The following is a 23870-nucleotide window of genomic DNA, read 5'->3' on the forward strand; positions in this document are numbered from 1 at the left end:
ACGGATCCTAATCTTCAATTTTGTTAAAAATTTAACAAATCACAAAATCCTTTTATGAATTAGCTTTTAAAACCTCCAATAATAGAGTTTTTAATTTTTAATTTTAATTCACCTAACAATGGTTTAAACCTGTCATGATGGTTCGAAAGAGATACATAACAAAATAGATAGAACAACCAAAAAATAAAGTTGTACACATGAAAGATGTATGAAAGAGCAGCTCTTTAAGTGACTGCAATTAAATAAGTTTGAGAATATTTAGGAAGGTTAAAGTAGGAATACTATAGGATTTGGTTCAAATTTGTATTGCTGCTCTCTCTTGCTTTTACACTACGAAGAAAGCAACAAAGTTGCCGTTCTCCCTCTTAACTAATGAAGTTTTCTTTTCAAATTATGCACACATTGGGCTAAACTGAGTAAGAAAATTTTACATGCTATAGCTAAATAGGAAATTTTATTTTTTTTATTATGAATTCAGTGGTTCCGGAGATAAAAATTAGTTGTCATTACTGAACTCTCTTTCTATCTCTCTCTCTTTCTCTCGCTCTCATTAACTCTAACGGTCAAAAGCCCTAAATCTAACCACACCAGTACCTCACCTTCCTCGTCGTCCCCGTCACCGTCGAGTCGTCGACGTACACATGTAAGTCCTCTTGCTCATTCTCTTTCTCTCCTTCTTCTTTCCTCTTCGTCCCCTTTCTTTCTATATCTACCCGTCTCCTCTATCCCCCATTTTTTTGGTAGCGGTCGGTGCTAGCGGGCCTCTAGCCAGGCGTCATCTACCCCCGATCCCTTTCTTTATTTTTCTGGTAGCGATCGTCAGGATACCATTTTTTTGGTAGCGATTTCTTCTGTCCTTTCTTCTCTCACGCCTCTCTGCTTGCCGCCCTTCAGTGCCCCATTCTTTACTTTTCTTTCTTTTAGGTTCTCTTTCTTTCTCCATCTCTCTCTCTCTCTCTTTCTCTCTCTCTCTCTCTCTTCATTTTCTTCTTCTTTTTCTCTTTTATTTCTTATGTGGGTGTGGGTTAAGCAACATCCCGACAGTCTCTTCGGTGTGTACTTCCGACGGTTTTATTGGCTCCGACAGCACATGTCTTCACCCCACTCGGAAGCTTCTTGGCATCCTCGGTGCTTATCCTGGTTATATTGTTCTTGCCTTTAGTAATTCATATTTGTTTTGCTAGTTTTGCTTGCTAGTCCATTATTTTGCCTTCGAATTTTGTTTTCAATTTGGCTTGCCATTCTTTAGTTGTGTTTGTTTACATTTGGACTTACTTTGATTCCTTTTTTTCTTTTGTAACTAGGGTCTTATATAGTAGACTTTATTTCGTGCGTAGTTTATTTTGCCGCGGGTTGCAGTGGTTCTAGTGTAGTGTCCGTTAGATTAGAGTGGCAAGTATTAGTGATGGTAGAGTGAGGTCATATCCTCGGATGGGGAAAGGGTAGTAAGGGGGGTAAGGGCTCCGCTAGCCTGCATGTTGGGTCCTGGAATATAGGGACATTGACAGGAAAATCAATAGAACTAGGGAAAATTCTCCAGAAGATGAGGATCAATATATCGTGTGTCTAGGAGACTAGATGGGTGGGTACTAGGGCACGTGAGGTTAACAAGTATAAACTGTGGTACTCAGGGGGTGCTGGGGGGTACTAGGGGAAAGAACATGGTAGGTATCTTAGTAGATAGGGATCTCAGGGAGCTGGTGGTTGATGTTAAGAGGGTGAACGATATATTGATGGCTGTTAAGCTAGAAGTTGGTGGACTCACTTTAAGTGTGGTTAGTGCATATGCACCGCAAGCGGGCTTGAGAGAGGAGGTCAAGAGGCAATTCTGGGAGTATTTAGATGAGGTGGTGCGTGGTATTCCGCACTCCGATAAGATTTTCATAGGAAGAGATTTTAATAGTCATATTGGGGAGACGACTAGGGGTTATGATGATGTGCATGGCGGGTTTGATTTTGGGGTTGGGAATGAAGGTGGTACTTAGTTGCTGGACTTTGCTAGAGCCTTTGATTTGGTGCTAGCTAACTCGTGTATTCAGAAGATTGAGGGCCATTTGGTCACGTTCCGGAGCGTGATGGACAAGACGCAGATTAATTACTTACTCTGCATGAAGAGAGATAGAGGCTTATGCACTGATTGCAAGGTTATTCCGAGTGAGTGTCTTTCGACCCAACATAGGATCTTGGTTATGGACTTGGAGATTATGAGGGAGAAGAGGATGAGAGCGGTGTTTGGTCAATCTAAGATCAAGTAGGGACCTTTGACTGAGGACAAAGCTCAGGAATTAGGGGAGAAGTTGTTAGATATGGGGGCATGAAAGGGGTTGTGGGTATGCGAGTAGTATGTGAACCTCGACAGTGAACTGCATTAGGGAAGCTACTAGAGCGGTGTTAAAGGTCATAAAGGGTTTCTCCAGGGGCCTCAACGGTGACTGATGGTGGAATGGAGAGGTCTAAGGTAAAGTAGAAGCAAAAAAAGCAACGTATATGAAGCTAGTGGAGAACGCCGACGAGGAGGAGATGAGGACGCTTAGGAAGCATTACAAGAAGGCTAAGAAAAAGGCGGGGCTGGTGGTCATGGCGGCTAAGACCATAACATTTGAACGCTTGTATGCGGAACTTGGGGCAGAGGCGGTGACAAGAGACTGTTCAGATTAACAAGGTTCGAGAAAGGAAGGCTCATGACCTGGACCAAGTGAGGTGCATCAAAGACGAGGATGACATAGTATTGGTGAAAAAGGCGTGCATTAAGTGCAAGTGGCAGTCATACTTCCACAAACTCTTGAACGAGGTTGGGGACATGAACATTCTGCTTGGCGAGTTGGAGAACTCAGAGAACCAACATGATTTTAGGTTTTGTAGGCGTAGTAAGGTTGCAGAGGTATTGCGGAAGATGAGTAGCGGCAGGGCGACTGGGCCAGAGGGGATACAAGTAGAATTATGGAAGGTTGTGGGACGAGTAGACTTAGAGTGGCTTACTGGACTGTTTAGTATCATTTTTGGACTAAGAAGATGCTCAGAGAATGGAGGTGGAGTTTGATGACCCCGTTGTGCAAGAACAAGGGTGATATCCAAAGTTGTAACAACTACAGGGGTATTAAGCTACTGAGTCACACTATGAAAGTGTGGGAGAGGGTGGTGGAGAGGAGGGTGAGGAGGAGCGTGTCTATTTCGGAGAATCAGTTCGGTTTGGATACAACCGAATTAAATATAGGTAATTGAATATATCAGAATACACCAAAACTGTATTTATTGATACAGTCTATCCTAAGCGCATAAATACAGAAAATACAGGCTCCAAGAAACTTAAGTTTGCTATGGCTAGTAAATATGAAAAGTATAGTTCTGCCAAGTAAATAGCCTCTAAACTATAGTGGTTTCTGAAAATTCCTCTATGAACTTTTTTGTTATGTCGTCCAACCAACTGATTCTATGTGTAATTGTTTCATTTATATATCAATGAAACTTAAAAATTAATTTTAATTTTTAACGATGAAATTTGATCAAATCTTTTATATATCAATTTTTAACGATGAAATTTGAAATTTTAATTTTAATTGAGTTCGAGGCAAATTGCAAAATGTCTTTTTGTATTTGACATGACATCTCATTTTGTATTTAGAAAAGATTTTGGGGAGAAAATATAATCATATTTTTTCTAAATACTTTGTTTTTTTAAATTATGAAAGTAACAAAATGTTTTTGACCAAAAAAAAGAAAGTTACAAAATGTTCTCAGAATCAAAACAATCCAAGTATAATAGCTTGTTTGTCCAAGACTCATCGATCCTAGAAGCACTTTTTTTTTTTTTCAAAGCTAAAGTGTTTGGCCAAACTTTTGGAAGGAAAAAAAATGCTTTTGAGGAGAAGCAAAAACAGTTTTAGAGAAGGAGAAAAAATAGTTTCTTTCCAAAAGCACTTTTTTGAAAAGCATTTTTGAGAAAAATACACTTAAAAACAGTTCTTAAAAGGTTGGCCAAAAATACTAATTACTACTTAAAAGTTCAAATTAATTAGCCGAATATAAATTACTGTTCACCAAAGCACTTCAGAAAAAATATTTTTGAGAAAAAACAGTTCTCAAAATAAGCTGATGCCCAAACAAGCTATAAGTCTTCACAAAAATTAATACAAATATTCTTAAAAGGTAATCCAACTCGTATTTTCCTCAAAAATATTTTTGAAAAACTAAACCAAATCCAAGCAAGTTGTTTGCTCACAAAATATTTATGCCCTCACCATATAGTCGTATGTCTATGATTTGATTTTTCTAAAATTCTTACTTCATTTATGTCTTCCAATCTTCTAATTATGCAGAAGGTAAGAGAAAAATGAAAATTTAACGAAAATTTGTGACAGAAATACAGTAGTTAAGTTGCCACACAATAATCTATTCATGAAAGCGAAAAGCTAAAGGAAGGATTTCTCCTGCCACGTGGACATTGTGGGCCCAAAGGTTCAGGAAATATGTAAAACCTTTTCCTCAGGCAATCACTGGTGCGGATTTCAACCATCTTAAAAACAGTATTTTAGGGCTTAAATTCTGTTCCGAACAGCAACAGTATTACTATTACTTCTACTTTCACTCACCTCCCAATTTATCCACTTCTATTTATTCTCCTTTTAATTTTTAACCTTTACAAAATTCATCTCAGCTGATCATGGAGTCCGACGATGACATGTACGGAGGAAGCGACGTAGACTCCGCCGCCGGCGATGATTTCTACGGCGACGACGTCAACACCGGTAACGAGAGCGACGTGGACTCCGCAGGCGGCGGCGATGACTTCATCGGTAATGATTCCGATCATCTTTGTACTGACAAAAACTACGTCGTTTTATCCGACGATGATATTCGTCATCTCATGGACGATGATATCTCTAAAGTTTCATCAGTTCTCTCAGTTTCCAAAACTGAAGCATCTATTTTACTCCGTCGGTATAGCTGGAGTGTGAATAAAGTTCACGAGGAATGGTTCGCCGATGAATCGAAAGTTCGAGAAGCTGTTGGTTTAAAAATAGCGGAAAAAATTGTTCAATTTCCGGAGAATAAGTTATTAACTTGTGGAATTTGCTTTGAGGATTATTCATCTGATGGAATTTTGGCGTCTGCGTGTGGTCATCCTTTTTGTGTTGAATGTTGGCGAGGGTATATTAGTAATTCCATATCTGATGGTTCTGGATGTTTAAATTTGCGATGTCCTGAACCATCTTGTAAAGTTGCTGTCACGCAGGATATCATCGATTCATTGACGTGTGATGATGATAGAAAGAAGTACTATGGATTTCTTTTTAGTTCTTACGTTGAGGAAAACAGGAAGATCAGGTGGTGTCCTGCTCCGGGATGTAATTTTGCGGTTCAATTTGATATAGGGAGCGATAATTGCGATGTTATATGTGACTGTTCGCATAGTTTTTGTTGGAATTGTACGGAGGAAGCCCATCGACCCGTTGATTGTGAAACTGTGGGGAAGTGGAAGGAGAAGAACTTAGCAGAGTCGGAGAATACAAATTGGATTTTGGCTTACACAAAGCCCTGTCCTCAATGCAAGAGACCGATTGAGAAGAACGAAGGGTGTATGCGAATGACATGTAGAGACCCTTGCAAGTATCGGTTTTGTTGGCTGTGCCTTAATTCTTGGTCAACTCATGGCTATAATCCGTGTAACAAGTACAAGCCGGGGAATGAAGATGAGAAAAAGAAAGAAATGGCCAAGCAATCTATTGAGAAGTACACACATTATTACGAGAGATGGGCTACTAATGAGAAGTCGAGGCAAAAAGCTGTAAAGGATTTGAGGAGAATGGGAGAAGTTAATGTTAAGGAGCTGAGTGAATTGCAGGGCATAACAGAGACACAATTGAAGTTCATTATAGAAGCTTGGAATCAGATCGTTGAATGCAGGAGAGTGTTGAAGTGGACTTATGCTTATGGATTTTTCTTGCCTGATGAGGAGCACACGAAAAGGCAGTTTTTCGAGTTCTCGCAAGGTCAGGCAGAGGTTGGTTTGGAGAGGCTTCACCATTGTGCAGAGAGTGAACTGGAGAATTATCTGAATGTTGAAGAAAGTAATTCCAAAACATTTGACGATTTCCGTATAAAGCTTACTGGTCTGACTAGTGTGACTAAGAACTACTTTGACAATTTAGTTAGAGCACTTGAGAATGGTCTTGAAGATGTGCATTCGCAAGGGGCTCAGGGCGACATGCCAACAAGCTCCAAAAATGCAGCTGAAAGCAGCAAAAGGGCAAGCTTGAAAAATGGTAGGGACAGGATGCCCTTGAAGGCAAGAGCTGAATTCATGAGGCTCGTGAGAACTAGAAATGCAGGACTACCTGGCATTAATAACACTGCAAGCTCAAAACACGCCTTAGTTTTTCCAGGAGGAAATATAAATGGCTCCAAGAATCTTGTTATAAATGGAGACAACACTTTGAGAAAATCAAACAATCCACTTGTAGCTGGGGGCAGCAACTTTATGGGATCAAAAGATGCTCTTGTAGCGGCGAGGAGCTACCCTATGAGCCCACAATTTTTACAACTGGCTGGGTTGAGCAGCACTACCGGCTCGAGTAATTTGCAGCTAGCTGGGGGCAGCAAGGTGATGAACATTGGGGGAGGCAGTGTGACGAACTTGGCAAATGCACATATGGCTGGGAGAAACAACCTCACTGTACCAAAAAATCCACTTGAAGCCGGGGACAGCAACTTTATGGGATCGAAAGATGCACCTGTAGCAGGTAGGAGCTATGCTATGGGCACAAAGTTTTTACAACAAGCTGGGGTGACCAGCACTACTGGCTCAAGTAATTTACAGCTAGCTGGAGGCGGCAAGGTAATGAACATCGGGGGAGGCAGTGTGACAAACTTGACAAATGCACATGTGGCTAGAAGCAACAACCTCACTGTATCAAAAAGACCACTTGAAGCCGGGGGCAGCAACTTGATGGGATCCAAAAATGCACTTGCAGCAGCGAGGAGCTACGTTATGGGCTCACAAGTTTTACAACAAGCTGGGGTGACCAGCACTACTGGCTCGAGTAATTTACAGCTAGCTGGTGGCAGCAAGGTAATGAACATTGGGAGAGGCAGTGTGCCAAACTTGGCAAATGCACATGTGGCTGGAACCAACAACCTCACTGTCTCTAGAACTCCAAATGTGGCTTGGGGCAGCAAGGTGATGAACTTTGGGGGAGGCGGTACAAACTTGGCAAATGCACATGTAGCTGGAAGCAACAACCTCACTGTGTCTAAAACTCCAAATGCGGCTTGGGGCAGCAAGGTGATGAACACTGGGGGAATTGGTACAAACTTGACAAATGCACATGTGGCTGGAAGCAACAACCTCACTGCGTCTAAAACTCCACATGTGGCTGGTGGAAGCAACGTGATGAACATTGGGGGACGCGGTGCAAACTTGGCAAATTCACATGTCGCTGGAACCAACAACCTCACTGTGTCTAAAACTCCACATATGGCTGGGAGCAGCAGTAGGATAGGTGGCGGGAAAAAACGCAGGACATCAAATGCCGGGACACCCTTAATCATAAATTTGGATGACGACGATTTAGGAGAGACAACTTCTACCGCAGGGGCATCATTAACACAAAACTTGATTGATGATTTGGAAGGTTGGGCATGCGATTCGTGCACATTTCTGAATGCTAGCTCTGCCACGGCATGCCTAATGTGCAGTGAAGATGCTTCTGGCAGTTGGGAATGCGAAATATGTACATTTGTCAATAAGAAGCATGCTTCTGCATGCCAAATGTGTGAGCACCGTAGATAATGTCCTTGCTTGCATCTAAAAATAAATGGCTGCTCGGTGGATACTCTTGGCTACAAGTTAGTTTTTGAATTATTGCTACCTTACTGTTTTACCAGTCTTATGTTCTTTTCGGTCGATAGCTGCCTAAAAGTTTCTTATTACATCAGTTGGATGCATAAGCTTAAGTAGTAGTATAGTTATGCATATATGGGGTTCCTGGTATTTATAGTGATACACATTCTCCAGGTACATAACAGCTTTTGTCATATTTCTTACTAGTAAAGGCCAATACATTATTCTCGTAATTGTGAAAACTCAAAAAGTTGGTACATTGGCTTATCTCTTTATTCTGTTACCAATGTGGCTTTGGAAGCATTTCTGGAATTATAATTCTGCTTTTGATGTCTTCTAGGTTTCTAGCATTTTTAAGAATCAAAACGAGCTAGAAAGAAAATTCCGTTTTACCTGCAGAGGATGTCCCTGTGTATCATAACGTGTAAGGACTAAATTAAAGAATGAATCCTTGAACATGGGAGATAAGCAGATAATTAAGCCTTTGGGATTTTGACCAAACATCCCTGGCACTTGTCTAGTGAATATTAAACTATGTAATCTGAAACTTGTAGGCATCTTGAAGATGTAGAACATTTTAAAGGAAGATGTCTGGCAAAGATTTTCGGAGGGTGGCTAGTGTGCCCAATCTTTATTTGGTTGACACAGCAAATGTTTCTCAACGTTTGTTTTCACTTTTATTGGGTGCTCCATATATCTTTATTGCTGCAGCCAAGAATCTATTGCAGGGGCCTCTTTCTGCCAAAACTATATGTGCTTAATGAGTAATGAGTATTGTTATTATTCCATCTGCATTACTGTCTACACCTCTCTACTGGATCTATGCCCTTTTTCCTTTTGCAAACAAAGATGCTTAGCATGTTGTAAATGCCTAATTGATAGGGTACACAACTTTGAGAAAAGTTATTGCAACCTGTTCCAAAATGCCATATTGATTGAGTTCCAACTTGAGAAATTAATTGTAGCACATCTCTTTAGCTAATTTTTACCCCTCGTGTTCCTATAAAATTCGTAATGCCATGGTAATGCAGCTGAAAATTATCCAACATCTAACAATAAGAAGTTTTCAAGTTTTACCACCGATGTAGCCTTTTGGTACCCAGTTCATCTGAACTCAAGTAATTTAATGAGTTATCAATGGAAAGCCCTAAACTAGTATTGCAAAAGTACCAAGAGTCTATGAAAATTCCAAAGAACTTTTGGCCAAAAACATGCCTCAACTAAACCCAAAACTTAAGCACATCCTTAAAATATCATATTGACAAAAACATCCTTAAAGTATCCAAAATTTTAGCAACTTTCATCCTTCCGTCAAACTGTGTTAGAAAACTAACAGACCCTATAGCATGTGCGAGTCACATGACTCCAAGCTCCCCCCAATCAGTCCACCGAAGTTTAGCGTTTGGACATAGATTTGGTTGAAACTTAAAAAAAAAGAGTTCTTTAAGTTGTGTTGAAAAATAATTTTTGGAAGTTGAAGCTGTGTTTGGACATGCATTTTATTTGAAAAAAAGTTGAAGTTTTGTGAGTGGAAGAAACAATTTCACAAAAAATTGTTTTAAGCTAGTTTTTGGGAATTTGAGAATTTTTTTCAAAAATTAATCATATTCCATAAACAATGTTTTTAAATTTTTTTTGAAAAAAAGTAGCCAAAGGGAGCTAATAATTTCTCCATTTTACTCCATAGTTTTTCTGGGTTAAGGACTTCGTTACTGTGTTCCATTTATCCTTGCCTGCTTTTTCATTTCTACTATTATCAAAGTTTTGTTACAGGAAAGGATTAAGATTAGTCTAGCTCAGGAAAATTTGAATACAAGTGGTTTTGTCAAGTTGGAGCTAGGGATTGAGCTATCTTTTGCTGTTGTCATGCCTGCTTTTGCATTATTTGCATAGCTTTACACTGATGCAATGGCAAGGAGCCCTTTCATCCAATTCCTGTTCTTCCATTGTGATGCTTTTCTTATTTGGGACCATTGAAGTCTAGCACCAAAAGACTACTGAGAATCAGAGATTAACATATGAAAATATCTTTTGAGGCTATTTTCACTCTCACCCATCTTATATTTTTCTTTATAGAGGATACCCACATATCCTCTCCAATATCTAATCAGTCATGCCTTTCTCTCTTCCTAAAATCAGATCCAAACTGTAAGATTTTTGTTTCTATAATTTCATGGGGTAATCTTAAATCACACTCATGGACACAAAATAGCTCGAGAATTTTGTGTACCTTCTGCAGTGGAGAATTTAAAGCAAAGAAATTGCCGCAAGTCCCAATGTTTCACTAGGAAACAAGACGAAGTAAATGTCTACAGTTGTGTGTTTTTGGAAAGAGAGTAAGAGAAGAACAAATCCCTTGTTTTTCAATAGTAGTTACCCAGGAAAAGAGTGTTCTTCTTTTAAAGAAGAGAACCACTTTTAACTTCTTGATAACCACCTGCTAAATTCAGCCTCCATTTAAACTCTTTTAACTTCTCTAAACTCTTTTGAGTTGATCTCTTGATATTTTTCAAGCCAGATCTTATTCGTAATATATACATATAGGAGTCCGGAACTACAACGACCCGACCGGTCGTTTTGAGCTCTAGCGCACCGTTTGGCGGTTTGAGTAATTTCACTTCATGTTTTATGACTTGTATATGAGGTTGGAATTGAATTTCGGGAAGTTCGGAGTTGATTCGGAAGGAAAATTCTCAATTCGGAAGCTTTAAGTTGGAAGAGTTGATCAAGGCTTGACTTTTGAGTAAACGACCTCGGAATCGAGATTTGAAGGTTCCAATAGGTTCGTATGATGATTTCAGACTTAGGCGTATCTTCGAGTTGAGTATCGGATGGTCCGAGAGCATTTCAGCGCTTACTATGAAAAGTTGGCATTTTGAAAGTTTTTAGAATTTTCTAAGTTTGGTTTGAAGAGGACTTTGGTGTTATCGATGTCCGTTTAGGATTTCGAGCCTAGGAATAGGTTCGTATCGTGATTTGTGACTTGTATGCAAAATTTGACGTCATTCCGGAATGTTAAGTGTGATTCGGACGCGTTCGTCGAAGATTGAATGTTTGAAAGTTGAAAGAAGATTTTTTATCGTTGATCCGTGGTTTTGATGTTATTCGTGGTGTTTCGAGCCTTTGGATAAGTTTGATTAAGGTATTGGAACTAGTTGGCGTGATTGGACGGGATCTCAAGGGCCTCGGGTGTGATTCGGGGTGCTTTCAGACCATTTCATCTTGTCTTGAAGCTGTTGGTTTCTGGTGTCAGATTTGTTCATCGCGCTTGCGATGAAGGGCTCGCGATCGCGTAGTGTTGATTGGGAGATGCGTGAAATTGTTCTTCGCGATCGCGTATGGGGGCTCGCGATCGTGGTGCATGGTTAGTTAGTTCATCGCGTTCGCGTGGAAGGAGCCGTGAACGCGAAGTGTTAGCGAGGTGGCCTGGGTTTGGAAGGCTGTTCTTCGCGATCGCAGGGATAGGTTCACGATCGCGTAAGATGTTGGTCTGAGGAAGGAAGGCTTGGCCTTCGCGTTCGCGTAGGTTGTTCAGGCAAAGGTTCGCGATCGCGGTTCATTGGTCGCGTTCGCGTAGAAGAAATCTAGGGCAAGGCTGGCTTAGCCTTCGCGATCGCGAGGGTACTTCCGCGATTGCGAAGAGGAAGGACCCTGGCAGACTTGATTTTTATACGAGATTTGGTTCATTTCTCTCATTTTCACTTGGTTGGGCGATATTTGGAGCTCTTGGAGGGGAGATTTCATCATCTATTATGAAGTAAGTTATTCCCACTTGTTGTGAGCTATAAACATGAGTTGTATACGAATATTAACATAAATATTTGTAGAAATTGTGGGATTTCGGAAGAAACCTAGAATTTGGTATTTTTGAATTTTGACCACGAAATTGGACATGAGATTAGGAATAAATTATATACTCGAGTTCGTGGTGTTATGGGTAAAGTTATCTTCGAAGATTTTCGGAATCCAGTCACATGGGCCCTAGGGTTGACTTTGTTGACTTTTCTAGCTGAGTTGAGAATTGTTATAAATTGATTAATTATGAGTGTTGGAGTATATTTTTATTAGTTTTCATGATTGTTTGACTAGTTTCGGATCGATGGGCATTAGTTTGGGGTGCTAGAGAGGCGCGGAGCCGGATATGGAACTTCAGAGCGAGGTAAGTCTCTTGTCTAACCTTGTGAGGGGGAATTTACCCCGTAGGTGTTGTATTTATTATGTGCTACACGTTGTGGGAGCTACGCACGCATGAGGTGACGCGTGTCCATGCATATGCTAGAATTCCTGATTATGTCCGGGTAGACTTAGATTCACGTCATGCTTTAATTGTACTATTTGAGTTATTCTTGCCTTTTTAATTTCTCTAATTCGCATTATGACAGATACTGGACTCACGTAGAGTAATGGACTCGCTGTTTTAGCCATTTTGACGAGCTACTTGATTAGCCGTAGAAGTTGTGCCTCCCTTATGAATTTCTTTCGTGTTGTGCTTATTCATCGAAAAGTTTTCTTAAATTTCATAACTCACACGTTTATTCGTGAATGGGGTCAAGGACCGTTAAATTTTCTTATTCTAGTTGAATCGGGCCGTTCGCCTCGGCTGGATTATGTATAACACTCTTATGGGATCGGGCCGTTCCCTCGGCATGATTATGTATCACACTCTTATGGGATCGGGGCGTTTTCCTCGGCATGATATTGTAACACACTCTTATGGTATCGGGTCGTTTGCCTCGTCAGTATCATGTATCATATTCTTATGGGATCGAGCTGTTCGCCTCGGCAGTTCTATGAAACACTCTTATGGGATCGGGCCGCTTGCCTCGGTAGAATCGTGCAAAATACTTAATAAGGAGTCCACGCACTCATGAGTTTCTTGACTTGAGATGTGATCGTTGATTTGATATTGACCATTACGTATTCCATTTGAGGAGGTATACGATAACTGAGGACTTTGTGTTCATTGTTCGACTGTAGACTATATTATTTGACTATATCTGTACTCATTGTTTACTTACCATGTTTCATACTTGTCTACTATATTATATTTGATTTACTTGACCACTAGTAAGTGTCAATGTCGACCCCTCGCCACTACCACTTTGGGGTTAGGCTAGATACTTACTGGGTACGCATTGATTTACGCACTCATACTGCACTTCTGCACTAAATGTGCATGATCTGACAGGTTCACTTGGCGGTCATTTGGGCGCGTAGGCGCAGCTGCCGAAGGGACTTTATGGTGAGCTGCATTCCATGCTACGATTCACAGCACACAAAGTCTCCATCATAATTATTTATTTTATCCTGTCTATCTTGTATTCCAAACATATGTTGTATTGTTATTGTACTTCCTAGTAGATGCTCATGCACTTGTGACACCGGGTTTGGGGATATTCTAGTTGATGTTTATGGATTTGCATAATAATGTCATCTTTTATTCTTAAATCTTACTAACTATGTATGTACCTATGATTTCCAATGCGTAAATTTCTTTGCTTAATAAAACTTAGGATTTTAAAGTAATAAAATGAATAGCTATTTAGATGGTTCACCGTTGGCTTCCCTAATGGCGACGTTGGGCGCCATCACGACCTATAGTAGATTTTGGGCCGTGACAGCTTGATATCAGAGCACTAGGTTCATTTAGGGCTCACGAGTCATGAGCAAGTCTAGTAGAGTCTTACGGATCGGTACAGAGACGTCTATACTTATCTTCGAGAGGCTACAAAGCTGTTAGGCGTACTTCCCTTCTTGATTCCTCGTCGTGTGATTTGATTCCATTGAAGTTTATGCCTTCATTTCCTTCCTACTCATTCTTATACGACGTTGAGCGCTTGTTATCAATTGGGCATCGAGGAGTTGTAATGGTACTGCAGATGTGGTACAGGATGTTTCTCTGTGCGCATTCGAATGGGCTTTTATCGTCGCCTTGTGGAGGGGTGTTCTGTCAATTCACCCCAGTGTTGGTGTTGCCTACGGTCGAGATTTGATATATTCCGAATTTGGTGGAATTCTTGTTAACATTGTGGTGTCGCCGTCCTTGATTGAATGCATTGAGGCCCATCAGCATGTTGGTCTTCATTTGTTTTCCTCTGGGCACGATGGTGAGATAGAACCTAAAAGGAAGATATCATAGATGGTTTTGTGTTGCGACTTCAGGATAGATATGGCGTTTCCAGTATTGATGGTTCGGGGGGGATTATCTTTGAGGTGGTTTCTGTGCGTAGAAATTTTGAATGTGACGAGAAGGGCTTGATTGGAATGTAGGAAAATATGAGAATTCGATCATTGCTTTGGATGCAGTACGGCTTCGAGTTTCAAACATATTGTTGGACCTTTGGATGATGTTAATGAATGAAAGGATTCTTACGGCCGGTGGATCAGTGGGAACCTAGGGAGATCAATTGATTTCATGATGGATGTAACCATAGAAATGACGTTGGAGGAGGTCAATATAAGGTTACACACGTGGGCTATCTCCTGTGAGCAGGTTAGTGGTTGCGTGGTTTTGATGAGGTTCCTATGAAGAGTTCTACTTTCTGCCCAACATGGGATGCATGTATTGCGATGTGAGCTTGGATCGCTTGAAGAAGACGGTATGACCCCTAGGAGGTTGAATGTGCGATGGTGGCTAATAATTCGAGATGTATTACGATTGGTGCAAGAAAAGCTTGCGAGAAGTTGCCCGAGTAACGGTGTGGGATCATGGTAACTGGGAAGAAAAAGTCGTTGTGGGGTCTGGATCTATGTGATTGTAGCGTAAAGCTAAGTGGGGGAGCCCATTGTCTACGATTAGGCCACGTGGTTGTGGGCCTGTGCAGTTTCTGGTTATCGGTGCATTGGTGGATTACTTATAACCAAGAGGAGAAAAACATCAAGGGTATTTTGGGCAAGGAATTTGACGTATATGTTCTACATTTCACCTTATCGATTCATATGTAGATGTTGGGGATGACTCATAATTTATGCTTCTTGTGGATGTGATGTGCAAGGAAAAGAATTCATCCGGTTGTTTCTTTGGAAGTGTTCATGTGCTAGCAGAGCACTAGAGTTAGGTTATATATTCGGGACCAGGTCAGAGTGGGTGACTCTCAACGATGGTTCTAGTGGGTTCAAGAATTAAAGTGCGATGTTTAAGGGTTTTGGGTTCGTTATGTGGCTAAGGACTGGGTTTTGCAGTAGAGTGTGAAGAATACTTGGTGAATTTCTATGTTATCATCGGGTCTATGGTGCAGTGTTAGAGAAATAGGAGAAACATCTTCGGATTCGTAGGTCTTCCAAAATGGGTGTATCAGCGGGAGATACTTTTGAGTGCATGAGGATGGTATGAGATGGTTGATGGTTATTGAGTGGTCTTGTGATTTGGGTCACTCGGGATGAGTGCAGTTTAGGGTGTGTTATGTGTTTGAATAGAACTATTATTTCAAATGCAAGTCAAGAGTAAATTGAGAGAAGTAGAGTTAGTTAGTAATGGTTTGAATCATCAAGGTTGTGTAAATACACAGTTCCTTCGGTGTGGTAAGGCTATACAAGCGGTTCGTGGCTGTACGTGCGGGCTTGACTGTCGCCGTCGTTCGATTGATTTGGAGGTATTTGATTCTGATGGCTTGGTTATGTATGAATGGATCCCGGAAGAGTTATGGCGTTTAGACCGCGACTTGAGGTTTGCATTTACTGCGGTTATGGGAAGTTGGTTGGGTGGCAATTCTTCTTCTGAAATGAGTTAAAAGTGAAAGGTTTCGAACCGAGGAAGTGTTAACTCTACTGACAGTTCAGGTGATTATGATGAAATTCTTGTACTCTCGAGTAGCAGCATGATATGTGCAACGAGCGTGTATGGATATTGGAAGTTGAGGATCATGGTTGCGGTTCAGTTTTGATAATAATGTCACGAGCTCAGTTGAGCAGGAGGGAAGATTTTAGATATTTAGAGTATGCTGGCGCTATCTTAGTGTAGCCTGAGAACGGTGTTCTGTGTAAGAGGCATAGTGTCTTGATTCGTGGATTCTTGATTTGCATTACAAACATAATATGGTCAATGGCCATTGATGTTCAGATTTTGCTACCTGGTGCGGAAGGTTGTGGGAGTATATCCCACGGGAAGATCGTATAAGTGTGACATGTTAGTCATTTGAATTGTTAGAGACTGAAATCGGGTATGAAGATTCTAGTAATGTTGCTGACTGGAGAGTGTATGTCTGAGGGGCGTTCTATTCCTTTGGTTGTGGACTATGAAAGTTTGTTCCTTATTGGTCGGCTACTCGTATGTGTCATGAATGGGGTCATTGCGGATGTTTGAAAGGTTATTGGCCCAATATGGGATGATCGGACTCGGCTTGAGGTCCATTGGTAGATCTAATGTGAATGTATGCTCTATATCAGGTCGAATGTGTTCATTCAGCATAACATTGCTTATGCATGATTCTTTGGGCGTAGTAGATGATATTCTTGGCGTTGTCTATTTCAAGTGCTACTCTATTATTCCATGTGGGTTGTGAGGCGCCTTGATTATCCACGCGTGTGTTGTGTCCCCTTGTAGCTTGTCATTTGCTGCACCTTAGTCGTGCTTAGGTTTTGTAGCGCATGGCGCTATCTGTCTCCCCATGGTTATATTTATGCACTTGGAGTGCTTGTGGTCGATACTGGGGCATTTCGTGGGTATGAGCATTATAGCATGATGGGTATTTCCTTAAAGGTTGTTATGTGTGGACCGGGTGGCACGCTGCCACGAGTATCATGTTTGGATCGGGTTGCACGCTGCAATAGTATCATGTGTCGATCGGGTTGCACGCCGCAATGGTTAGGTGTTGAGTACGATTCCTTATACTTATTTTGTGTGCCTTGTTTCTCATCTTTGAGATAGGTTCATAGCATCTATTTGGTCATTTTATTCGTTATGCGGACTGAGTAGTTCTTTGCCAGAGTTTGCTCTTCCTTATGTGTCATATTCGAGTTGTAGCTTGTTGGCGCATTGATGATGTCATATGAGATTTTAGACGGTGTTTGAGGAGGCTTATTTCCCGAGTGGCTTGTACTGGGTGAGACGAGGATATTGGACCTGAAATCAAGGCGATTAGGTTTATGTAAGGTATATTAAAGAGAAAGTGTCACTATTCAGTTCAGAATGAGGTAATGGTTCTTGTCAAGCGAAGAAACTCCATGAGTTATTGATTTGACGGGTGGTTATAAGTTCCTGCACATCTTTTTCATCGTTGCATTATTGTGAGGGTTGAGACCGTGCTTATATGTGTTATTAGGTATACTACGGGCATCTAGATCGTGAATTTGTAGCTATTGTAGTTGGAGGATGTTATTATGGACATACGAGTTGTGCGATGCATTGTATGATCTCAACTTGGGTGCATGATCATATTTGGTACAATGTTCGTATGTTGGAATCAGGTCTCGTGGAGAATTTCGGATGTTGGAATTTTAGTTCTAAGGCTTGTTGGTTAAGGTAAAAGGGAGGATCTTCAGTCTAGCTCGAGCTAATGTGCTCACATGGGTTGCGGTGGCACGGGTAGGTGCACGAGGTGTTAAACAGTGATTTTGGACAACTTTAGAACAGTTCTTGGCACGTTCGAGGACGAACGTATGTTTAAGTGGGGGAGAATATAACGACACGACCAGTTATTTTGAGCTCTAGCGCGTCATTCGGCGGTTCGAGGCCTTAAGTAGTTTCACTTCATATTTTATGACTTGTACGCGAGGTTGGAATTGAATTTCAGGAAGTTCGTAGTTGATTCAGACGAAAATTCTCAATTCGAAAGCTTTAAGTGTGAAGAGTTGACCATGGTTTGACTTTTGAGTAAATACCTCAGAATCGGGATTGAAGGTTCCAATAGGTTCGTATGATGATTTCGGACTTGGGCGTATGTTCGGGTTGAGTATCGGGTGGTCCAGGAGCATTTCAACGCTTACTATGGAAAGTTGGCATTTTGAAGGTTTTTAGAATTTCCTAAGTTTGGTTTGAAGAGGACTTTGGTGTTATCGATGTCCGTTTGGGATTCCAAGCCTTGGAATAGGTTCGTATCGTGATTTGTGACTTGTACACAAAATTTGGCGTCATTCTGGAATGTTCAAGTATGATTCGGACTCGTTCGTCGAAGTTTGAATGTTTGAAAGTTGAAAGAAGGATTTTTATCGTTGATTCGTGGTTTTGATGTTATTCGTGGTGTTTCAAGACTTTGGATAAGTTTGGTTAAGGTATTAGGACTTGTTGGCATGATTGGACGGGGTCCCGGGAGTCTCGATGTGTTTCGGGTTGGTTTCGGACCATTTCATCTTGTTTTGAAGCTGCTGATGTCAGATTTGTTCATCGCTATCGCGATGAAGGGCTCGTGATCGCGTAGTGTTGATTAGGAGCTGGGGGGAAGTTGTTCTTCGCGATCGCATATTGGGGCTCGCTATCGCGGTGCTTGATCAGTTAGTTCATCGCGTTCCCGTGGAAGGAGCCGCGAACGCGAAGTGTTAGCGAGGTGGCCTGGGTTTGGAAGGCTATTCTTCGCGATCGACAGGATAGGTTCGCGATCGCGTAAGGTGTTGGTCTGAGGCAGGAAGGCTTGGCCTTCACGTTCGCGGAGCTAGGTTCGTGTTCGTGTAGGTTGTTCAGATAAAGGTTCGCGATCACGTTTCATTGGTCGCGTTCGCGTAGAAGAAATCTAGGGCAAGGCTGGCTTAGCCTTCGGGATCGCGAGGGTAGTTCCGCGATCGTGAAGAGGAAGGACCTGGGCAGGCTTGATTTTTATACGGGATTTGGTTCATTTCTCTCATTTTCACTTGGTTGGGCCATTGTTTTGATCTCTTGGAGGGGAGATTTCCTCATCTATTATGAGGTAAGTTATTCCCACTTGTTGTGAACTATAAACATGAGTTGTATACGGATATTAACATAAAAATTTGTAGAAATTGTGTGATTTTGGAAGAAAGCTAAAATTTGGTATTATTGGATTTTGACTACGAAATTGGACATGAGATTAAGAATAAATTATATATTCGAGTTTGTGGTGTTATGGGTAAAGTTATCTTCGAAAACTTTCCGAATCCGGTCACATAGACCCTAGGGTTGACTTTGTTGACTTTTCGAGTGAAGTTGAGAATTGTTATAAATTGGTTAATTATGAGAGTCAGAGTATATTTTTATTGGTTTTTTTATGACTGTTTGACTAGTTTCGGATCGATGGGCATTGGTTTGGGGTGCTAGAGGCGCGGAGCCGGATATGGAACTTTAGAGCGAGGTAAGTCTCTTGTCTAACCTTGTGAGGGGGAATTTACCCCGTAGGTGTTGTATTTATTATGTGCTACACGTTGTGGGAGCTACGCACGCATGAGGTGACGAGTGTCCGCGCGTTCGCTAGAATTCCTTATTATGTCCAAGTAGACTTAGATTCACGTCATGCTTTAATTGTATTATTTGAGTTATTCTTGCCTGTTTAATTAATCTAATTCGCATTATGACTAAAGAGTAGACTCACGTAGAGTAATGTACTCGCTGTTTTAGTTATTTTGATGAGCTACTTGATTACCCGTAGAAGTTGTGCCTCCCTTATGAATTTCTTCCGCGTTGTGCTTATTCTTCGAAAAGTTTCCTTAAATTTCATAACTCACATGTTTATTCGTGAATGGGGTCAAGGACCGTTAAATTTTCTTATTGTCCGTTCTCCTCGGCTGGATTATGTATCACACTCTTATGTGATCGGGCCGTTCGCCTCGGCAGGATATTGTAACACACTCTTATGGGATCAAGTCGTTCACCTCGGTAGGATATTATAACACACTCTTATGGGATCAGACTGTTCGCCTCGACAGTATCATGTATTATATTCTTATGTGATCGGGCCGTTCACCTCAGCGGTTATATGAATCACTCTTATGGGATCGGGCCGCTCGCCTCAGCAGAATTGAGCGAAATACTTGATAAGGAGTACGCATACTCATGAGTTTTTTTAACATGAGATGTGATCGTTGATTTGGTATTGACCATTACGTATTCCATTTGAGGAGGTATCCGATAGATGAGGACTTTGTGTTCATTGTTCGGCTATAGACCATATTATTTGCCTATATATGTACTCATTATTTACTTACCATGTTTCGTACTTGTCTACTTTATTATATTTGATTTACTGGACCACTAGTAAGTGTCAATATTGACCCCTCGTCACTACCTCTTCGGGATTAGACTAGATACTTATTGGGTACGCATTAATTTATGTACTCATGTTGCACTTCTGCACTAAATGTGCAGGATCTCACATGTTCACTTGGTGGTCATTTGGGCGCGTAGGCGCAGCTGCCGAAGGGACTTTATGGTGAGCTGCATTCCATGCTACGATTCACAGCACATAGAGTCTCCATCATAATTATTTATTTTATCATGTCTATCTTGTATTCCAGACAAATATTGTATTGTTATTGTACTTTCTAATAGATGTTCATGCACTTGTGACACCAGATTTTGGGATATTGTAGTTGATGTTTATGGATTTGCACAATAATGTCATCGCTTATTCTTATATCTTACTAACTATGTATGTACCTATGATTTTCAATGCGTAAATTCCTTTTATTAATAAAACTTAGGATTTCAAAGTAATAAAATGAATAATTATTTAGATGGTTCAGCGTTGGCTTGCCTAACGGCGACGTTGGGCGCCATCACGACCTATAGTCGATTTTGGGTCGTGACAGGAACCAAAGTGTTAGTATTTTGGACTCAAAGCACAAAAATAGTTGAAAAAAATAACTGAGGACCATTTTATGTATAGCGCATGGACTGCATGCACTATACCTTAACGACATATTTCTCCGTTAAGGTATAGCCCATGCAATCCATGCACTATACTTCTTAATTGACCGACCAATAATAATTGGTGGGTATAACGCATAGCTTTACTGCGCTATATATATAGCGCTTTTAATTAATGCACTATACACTCATAATTATTGTACCCCCCAACAATAATTGGTGGGTATAGTGCATAGCTTTACTGCGCTATATATATAGCGCTTTTAATTAATGCGCTATACACTCATAATTATTGTACCCCCACATAGCTTTTTTGCTTATTTAAGGAGCTTCATTCTTTCTTAGAAAATCCATTCTAAAACATTCAGTCTTCTGCATCCTTTTTATTTTCCTTTATTCATTCCGAAATATTTGTTTACTTAACCTTTTTTGCATTTTTCCATAATGTATGAAGAACGAAAAATTAGGGTTGCATTATATTGTTGGGGCAGGGGGGGGGAAGGGAAGGTTGTCGTGGAGAATAATGCAGTACACTATAGTTGCTCTCTACAGTGTATTGTTAAGTTGCTACTTACATTGGAGTATGATAGATTGACATCTTTGATATGTAAAAAAATAAGTGTGAGGAAACGTTCGGTTAATATTAAAGTAACCGGAATATATCCATATTCTCTTACTCCGTAAGGGATTTCTTGTTATGATGAGTTTGACATCAAAGGCGATTTTTTGAGGACTCCGGATGAACACCGGGAACTTCTTGTGATAAATATGCTGGAAATGTACGTCAAGTCTGAAAACATTCGCAATATTGAGGTTCCACAAAATAGGGATAACCTTCAATCATCGGGTGGTATTTTTGGAGCAGTTTTATCCGAATGTACATCATAAAAGAGTATCATGGGATCAAGGTTCATGAGTCATCTCCGGAAGTATATAAGGTTATTTGTCGTAAATGGTTTCAATGTTGTAGGTGGATGCTGCGTGCGAGAAAGTTGAAAATGAATATGTGGATTGTGGAAAAATACATTGGCACCCATACTTGTGATATGGACACATTTAGTGGGAATCATTTTAACTTGAATGTTGACTTAATTTCTCTTATCTTGATTCCACACATTGAATCGTCCATAAGGTAGAAAATTAAAGAGTGTATAACATCTTTCCACCAGGTATATGGTTGTACCATTACCAAAAGAAAGGCATTTCATGGGCGTAAACATGCGTTTGAGATTGTTTATGGTAATTGAGACAAGTCATTTGCCACTCTACCCAAGTACATGGCTGCTTTGCAACACTTTAACCCCGGGACTGTTATTGAATGGAAGCTTGATCGGAGTCCGAGAATACCAGAAATCATATTCAGATATGTGTTTTGGGCATTTTAACTAGCCATTGATGGTTTTTTGCATTGTCGGCCGGTAATCTCCATAGACGATACTCATGTCTATGGAAAGTATGATATTAAGATGTTGATCTCTGTTGCAGTAAATGCTAATGGAAGCATATTTCCCCTCGAATTTTCTATTTTTGCCAATGAAAGTCAAGAGACTTGGGCATGGTTTCTAAACCACTTGAAGGAGCACGTTGTCAGACAACGTTCAAGTATTTGTCTAATATTTTATCGACATGGTGGCATTTTAAGTTCTGTACAGGCTTTGGATGCATGACAGGAACCGTATACATACCATCATTATTGTGTTAGGCACTTGAAGTCCAACTTCCAGCAGGCTCATCTGAACAAGAGCTTACATGATCTAATGTGGATGGCTACAACAAATCATCAAGAGTGTAAATTCAGGAGGCGAATGGAATTGATTAGGCAGGAAGACCCAGAAGTTTATCGTTGGTTGATGCTACATGAGCTTGATAAGTGGACTTTGCATAAGGATGGTGGTAGAAGATGGGGAATTGTCACTACAAACGTGCCAGAATTTTTCAACGGGTTGTTGAAGTCTACCCGTGGATTGCCTGTCACTGCCATGGTGTGGATGTCATTCAAGCATATGACAGATCTCAGCTCACTGGTGTCGGGACTGATAGGAGGTACCTGGATCTGCACAAAAAGATGTGCAGAAGCGTAGCATGAGTACACCACAACGGTACCTAATAAGTGCCAAGCCTAACCTCGGTAGAGTAGTGACGAGGTTAGGTCAAGGCCCTACTGGAAATAATAAGAAGCAGGTCGAAAGATTTAACAATATAATAATAATGACAATGGAAATGAAACAAGTAAGGAGTATACCAAAATTTAACTACACATAATCAAGGAACATAATACATCACGGAAGGAAACAAGGATTGACATGATAAGGAATCAAAAAAACCAAAGACAAGTACAACAAATAGAGAAAGATCAACAAGGGTCACTACCGAGGTACCGCCTCGTAGTCCCAAGTCACAAGAACAACTCACAATCTTTCCTTATATCACTGCGGGAGCCTTTACATTTAGTTTTGAAAATTATTTTCCCAAAATAGCATCCCGCGTTTTAGCCCACCTTATCACACCGCATGACTTCTAGTAGTTCCCCTAATAGCCACGTGTATCAAGTCCACCTTATCTCACTGCATGCGTTTCAACCCCAAAACCTTATACCACCGCATGCTTATCAATATCACAACGTATCACAAATCGCGCCTCAAGTACCCAATATCACAACTTGCTAGAGAAACCAAACAATAACAATATTTTCACAGTAAAGAGCCCATGGCCCAACAACAATGTACACAAGAATCTCAACAATAACAACCGGAAAGGAACAACTCAGCATAATGGTATTTTACAGCTTAACACTTTGCCTCAATGTGAATCACGGCATTTATATCTCAATACCAATTTCAACAACCAGATATTCTACAATTTAACAACTTCAAGTAAAGGGTTAAACGATCAAATAATGAATACGGAATAAAAGAAACAAAAACTTCAATTAAACATGTAGGTAAATTAGCATGCAAGAGAATAAGACAAGTAGACATGTGAATATAGACTAGAAATGATGACTATAACATGTTAAGGTAACTCAATTGCAGCAGGAAAGGAATATACATAGCTAAAACCCGTAATTTTCACATTTAGCCCGTGTACACACTCATCACCTTGCGTACGCGGCTTTCACGTATCACAATTATCACAACCAATCACAAATCCTAAGAGGTAATTCCCCCACACAAGGTTAGGCAAGTCATTTACCTCAAATCGCGCTAAATTAATCCATAATTAGGCCTTTCCCTCGAATATAGCCAAAACAACTTCATACTATAAATACTATAGGAAACT

General features: G+C 40.6%; 2 protein-coding genes across 2 annotated transcripts; both read left to right on the forward strand.

Annotated features, from left to right (window-relative positions):
• Positions 1–1661: 1661 nt before the first annotated feature.
• Positions 1662–1985, forward strand: LOC104118575 (uncharacterized). Its single transcript, XM_009629850.1, has one exon. It carries the CDS (start codon positions 1662–1664, stop codon positions 1983–1985), a length of 324 nt encoding a protein of 107 aa, XP_009628145.1.
• Positions 1986–4506: 2521 nt separating this feature from the next.
• LOC104118573 (probable E3 ubiquitin-protein ligase ARI7) lies at positions 4507–8143 on the forward strand. Its single transcript, XM_009629847.4, has one exon. The coding sequence runs from the start codon at positions 4661–4663 to the stop codon at positions 7787–7789; it is 3129 nt and encodes a 1042-aa protein (XP_009628142.1). The 5' UTR covers positions 4507–4660; the 3' UTR covers positions 7790–8143.
• The last annotated feature ends 15727 nt before the right edge of the window (positions 8144–23870 follow it).

The sequence above is a fragment of the Nicotiana tomentosiformis genome, chromosome 1, assembly GCF_000390325.3.
Source record: "Nicotiana tomentosiformis chromosome 1, ASM39032v3, whole genome shotgun sequence".
Classification (NCBI taxonomy): Eukaryota; Viridiplantae; Streptophyta; class Magnoliopsida; order Solanales; family Solanaceae; genus Nicotiana; species Nicotiana tomentosiformis.